Source organism: Drosophila melanogaster, chromosome 3R, assembly GCF_000001215.4.
Source record: "Drosophila melanogaster chromosome 3R".
Classification (NCBI taxonomy): Eukaryota; Metazoa; Arthropoda; class Insecta; order Diptera; family Drosophilidae; genus Drosophila; species Drosophila melanogaster.
The window spans coordinates 30,849,564-30,855,145 of record NT_033777.3 but is presented as its reverse complement, the minus strand read 5'-3'; the positions used below and the strand labels follow the sequence as shown (position 1 = coordinate 30,855,145).

The following is a 5,582-nucleotide window of genomic DNA, read 5'->3' as shown; positions in this document are numbered from 1 at the left end:
TCAGCCTTTGCCAGCGAAAACTCATTTACCTCCGGCTGCACGTTGCTTGGCCATTGTGAAAGGATTCAATTGTCCTTCCGGCAGAGCGATCCCCGATCCCCGAAACCCCGTTCCCGGTCCTGCCAGCAATGCGACGATCCAACGCCGCTCGACAAAGTCACAAAAGTGAATTTTTGCTTTTTAACTTTTCGAATTTCGGGGCGGGAGAGAAAGGATATCAAAACTGGGGCGGCCATTGCACTGCGTCCCTCAGGTTCCCAAATTAATGCCGACTTTGGTCTGTTCATGCAGAAAAACTATGCTAATTTTCCACGGTTTCTTCTGCGATCTAATATTTCTTTGTTCCAGTATTTGCATAATTCATTTGTGATTAACTGGGTTGCCCTGTGCGGTTGCTTTGTCGTCTCTAAGGATGCGAAAAGCCTCACGAAATGGCCATAAAAAGAATGATAATTCCGTGTGTAATCTCATGATTCCATGTTTGGCATAACACTTTCAGCTGCTTACAAAAGTTGCGCAAATAACTAGGACCTACTTCTTGTTTAGTTTAGATATATTTTTTCTAAGCATAGCTTTTGAAAACCAAAAGACCTTTCAAATAATGTGAATACTACGTTTTTTCATTTAATTAATGAAATATATTTTTTCAAGTTTAAAACTTCCGATAGTCCAAATCCAAGTTCTGAAACTGTCAGTTCCATTTCTTCCAAAATATTGCATCCACCCAAAAAGACCCATTAATGTTCATTTCGAAAACCTTTAGGTTTATTTTGAATAATTATTTTTCCAAATCCTAAAGCTAATAATATGCGCTTAAAACTAAAGTGTTTAAAACTACGATTGACGTATTTAACAGGCAAAGTTGAAACTTTTGCGAATGCAATTTGAAACACATCTGGATGGTCTGAGAGACTTTAGCTAAGATTACTTCGAGTTCTGTTTAGGTAAGGTATTAAGGTGAGTGTTGTGTACGTATTTTAAGGCTCGACTCCTGGATATGAGAAATCGTTGATTTCACTGATCGAGTATTGTCCAAAGCGCTTCTTCCGAGATTATCACAGTTCCCAGCACTTGGAAGGCACTTCGAGTGCGGCGATTAGTCTAGGCTCTACATACTTTTCAGATCTTGCGCTGACTGTACATGTCGGAGATGAGGCGCACAATGGTGATGTCGCCGATGGTCTTTCGGAAGAACAGCTCCTCGATGGTGAAGCTTGAGACCTTGTGCATCAGCTGCACCACGCCCAAGAGCGTCTGGAATCGCATGGGCTGCGAGGGATGGGTCCTCTGGATGTAGTTGTGCAGCGCACTCCGGGCATCGTTGTGCATGGCCGCCACTTTTCCCGACTCCAGAAGACCCCTGGATTCAGCAGAGGCCGAGGAGTTCGGGCTGCCGCTTCCTGTCAGGATTGAGCTGTTGGCTAAATCCTCGGTAGAACTTGCCGACGGTGGTGACTTACGGAAGAGCGAAATAGCCCTCAGACACTCGTACTCGGTGCTGTCAATGTTCAGATGGCACAGTTGGTTCAGCACCTCCTGGAAGGCGTGCACCTCGCGGGTCACCATGCCCATGATCTCCCGGTTGGCATTCTCGGACTCGTAGACGAACAGCAGCTGGGCGAAATTCATGGGCATTAGGTACTGGGCCATGGCCAGGATGAAGAACTCCTTCCAGGACTCCTCCAGCAGGAGCAGCTGATCCGGCATGGGCAGTTCGGTGAAGGCCCGTACGCTCTTGATCCAGTTGACGTTCTTGAATAGGTGTTCCGCCGCGGTTTCCTTGATGTGCTCAGCTGCCATCAGCGGAGGAGTGGGGGGCAGGGCCCGAGTGGCCAGGGCATTCATGTAGGCGGCGGTGGGCGAGAAGAAACCGTGGTGTCCTTGGTGCACCGGGTGATGGGGCACTCGTGGCACGGATAAGTCCAAGACAGCGGCAGCCGATGGTGGCGGCTGGAAGGCAGCCATGTGAGCAGGATGATGACCAGCCCTCTGGGGCAGGCCAGGCATGGGCATCGGTACTCCAGGAAAGCCGGTCAAGGCAGCCGTGTTCATCAGAATTTCGGCGGGTATTTGTGGCATCTCGCCGGCGCCCATCATGGCATCCTTGTACATGGCCATGTGGCGACGCAGAGTGGAGTTCCGCGGTCCCCGCTCGTGCTGCACTGCATCCTTGTTCATTCCGACCTCAAAGCACTTCCTCAGTCGGCAAGCCCTACATTGGTTCCTGTGCGTCTTGTCCACCACACAGAGTCCCTGCTTCTGCGACTTGCACACATACTGCCGGGATCTCCGAATGCTCCTCTTGAAGAATCCGGCGCAGCCATCACAGGCGTAGATGCCGTAATGCTTGCCGGAGCTGTGATCTCTGCAGACTTTGCAGGGCACATGGTATAGAATGCGACCTGGAAATTCAAGAAGGGGGGAAAGTTGGTATAAGTAAAGGATTGTCTTAATTTTATATATTAGGAAGATTGTTTTCTTCTTTTTTCATTGCTATCTGATTTTTTTTTTTGCTATACTTACTCGATGCCGCTGGCGAAAGACGCACGCTGTTGTATTTCTGATCCATCATGTCTGGTGAACCCTCCGACGACTGCATACCGATGTGGGGCGTAATTTTGGCGATTTTTGTAGAAACGCTTGCACAAATTGAATTTCACTTGGCACTGGTGTATCTTTGAGTCGTTTTGGATTTTTGTTTTAACGGTTTGGGTGGACGGCGGTATTGCGGATTGTGTGATATATTCGATATATCCTTGGTTACTCCGATGTGGACTCGCTGAGATCACGATGGGTTGTGTTGTCTGCTGTGAGGACCGCCGGCGTTTTAATAGTCCTGCAGACCAAATCCATTCATCGAGCAGTCGATCACCCTTAGGTAGACAAACTCCGCGTTCATTGGTCGAAACTCGGGAGAGGGTTGCTTCTAATGCCCTCTCTCGCATATCCTCTCTCACTCTCCCCTGGAGAATCCTTCGATCCTGCGGCAGGCTGCCATTGCGAAAAATTCATTGAGCAAGGAACGCAGCAGCCGTCGCTCATTCTCATTCTCAATTCTTTCGGTTTTTATGGCCCTTTTCCGCAGGATTCACTACCTGCTCTCTCACGCGAACTCCTCGTCCGTCTGCTACCCTCTCTCGCAGCAGAGAATCTCTGCCCGTCCTGCGACAGTTGTTAATGAAGAGATATCCTTCCATATCCATGGCCGAGTATTTTATGGCGCTGCCATTATTGCCGCTTTGTGATTTGTGTGAAGTACCTGTGGGTTCGCTTCTAGTCCTGCGAGGCGAGTCCTTTTCGAGTGGCGATAGTAGCAGCAGGGGTTGAATACCACGCACTATTGATTGTTTTCCATTCAGTAATTAGGTTTTTATGATGCAACCATATAAATGTTTAGGGAAATGATAAATCTAAAGACTTTGATAGATATCAGATTGTACAGATTTCTTGAGCTTATCAATTTTACACAAATCTGAGTATGAATTTTGTATCGTAATTTTTAAAAAATGTACTCAACATTTTTTAATTAAGAAAGTGCATTATAATGTTGAGCATCTAAACAAATTCTTCGATTCCCCCATAAAATTAAATTTTGGAATAACTTCTGCTAACCAAATACAACGTATTTCCTATATAAAATATATGCACTGATTAAAATAAAAAACAAATATTTGCATTTCTTAGCCAGCTTTGGCAACTTTTTAGGTTCAATCTAAAAATACTTTATGAAAATTATTGCGGAGCTCAGATTGCGTTTTTAATAATAATTTTTATAAATGCTTAATAAATAAAATTATTTTAAAGTAAACCCAAAACGGAGTTGTTAAAATCAAAGGTTCATGTTACTAAAATGGGAGCTAGCCATTTGAGATAGTAGCTCCCGCGGCTGAGCCAGATTAGGCGTTGCCTTTTGAGAGCCTTTAGGATTCAAGTGGACAGTGCCTCTAATCTCGCTTGGTCCTGCCAAGTCCCGAAGGACCCACCGATTCCTCGACTTAAGCTCGCCGCTTAAGCAGATTACGGATTTTAGATCGCGGGAGTGGTACTGCCTGGAAAAGGCACGCTGGTCGGGAGGCTGCTAGATCAAGCTTTTCTGTCTTCGGGATCAGCGAATTCAAAAGAAAGACATTGTGCGAGGTCCCAGCATCGGGCGAGTACTTAATAATGTTAAGCAAGATCCTGTAAGTCTGGTGCGATTACGCACCAACGCCTAAGGCCATGTGATCCTGATCCAGGACCTCGAACGTGGGAACAGCTCTCTGCTCGAACGGACTCGAATGCAGAAGGGCGGAGATGCAAATGCAATTCATTTGATATACGATAGACACTTGAAAAGAGCAATTATATTTCGATTCGTATTACGGATGCGTAACTTGATCAATAAAATGCTTGACATGATATCAACAACAGTCGCCAGGGGTTGCAATGTCCAGGGGTTCTAATTGGACTAGTCAACCCCTGGATGATGCTGAATCGGAGGGGGTGGTTAATTGGAACTCAGGTGTGCTGCATGGGAATTCGCTTGCGTGTGTTGCTATTCCGATCATTAGCTGGACTTCCATGGGGGGAGGATGCTCTACTAAACCAGATGACGATGACATATCAATTTTTGACATTCCCTTGACCGTTCATTGAGTTTGAAGTAATTATAATTGTGGGAACTCGTGAATATGCAGATGAGGAGGCTGCATCTGTTCGATCTTCCCACGTTGTATGAGTATGTTCACAACTAAGCGAAAATTTAGTCATTGCTTTTAACATAACAACTAATATGTGGTAATAGTCAATTCGCATAGTTCTTTAAACAGTTTCCAAGGGCCAATACATTTAAAATTACTATTTAATTAATTTGGAATTTTAGAGATAACATTTCTTGATTGTGGCAATAAAGCAATTTGTCATTCATCAAGTTGTAGTTACGGAATATATGACTTTAGGAAGTTTGAGTTTGGTAGTGATTTCCCCTTTCCTTTCATTGAGACCAACTATCAGCTCCCTTGCTTAATGAACTCGGAACGCCGTTCAGTCGCTAATCCGGGGGATTAGCGCTAAATCCACCACAAGAATTGAAACAGCAGTCACCGGCAGGTCGGAATATTTCAGTCTATCGCCTACCTAAGCCAGGTAACCACCCACCGCCATCAAAACGGCCATTCAAGGTCGCCGATGAATAAAAGTGAATAAAAAATTCCCAGAATTTTTGCGACTTTTTTACAAAGTTCCTTGAGGACGAAAAGCGAAAGGATCTAGGTAGCGATTATTCGTCTTAATTACGAGTTAGCACCTTTTTGTCTTCGAAGAATGCAGGTGCTACCGTTTGGGTTGGCTTCGATTTTTATGGCACTTTCGCTGCGTTTTTATGAATTGCTCGACGGCTCGGAGAAAAGGGTTAAGACGCCACACGGCTAATGGCAATTCGAGGTTCGAGCGAAATGAAAGGGTTAAATAGCTGGGAAATTCACTTCATTTGCATGCTGGAGGTGGAAAAATCCCGCTCTTCGCTTTTATGGCCCAAAAGTTGCCGCCGCCGCTCCGAATTCATTGAGCATTGAGTAAACTCTTCGAGGGAAGACCGACCCTAT

General features: G+C 45.4%; 1 protein-coding gene across 1 annotated transcript; it reads right to left on the bottom strand.

The window, feature by feature from the left end:
• Positions 1-745: 745 nt before the first annotated feature.
• On the bottom strand, positions 746-2,831 carry tll (tailless). The gene is made up of 2 exons (NM_079857.4): positions 2,524-2,831; positions 746-2,402 (listed from the first exon to the last, which is right to left on the bottom strand). The coding sequence occupies exons 1-2, from the start codon at positions 2,597-2,599 to the stop codon at positions 1,120-1,122; spliced, it is 1,359 nt and encodes a 452-aa protein (NP_524596.1). The 5' UTR covers positions 2,600-2,831; the 3' UTR covers positions 746-1,119.
• Positions 2,832-5,582: the final 2,751 nt, after the last annotated feature.

Excerpts from the sequence above, each read along its gene's own strand:
- tll (NM_079857.4), bottom strand. The coding sequence starts at position 2,599 with ATGCAGTCGTCGGAGGGTTCACCAGACATGATGGATCAGAAATACAAC. Across the intron at positions 2,403-2,523 it reads TCTTTCGCCAGCGGCATCGA|GTCGCATTCTATACCATGTG; the intron begins GTAAGTATAGCA and ends TTGAATTTCCAG.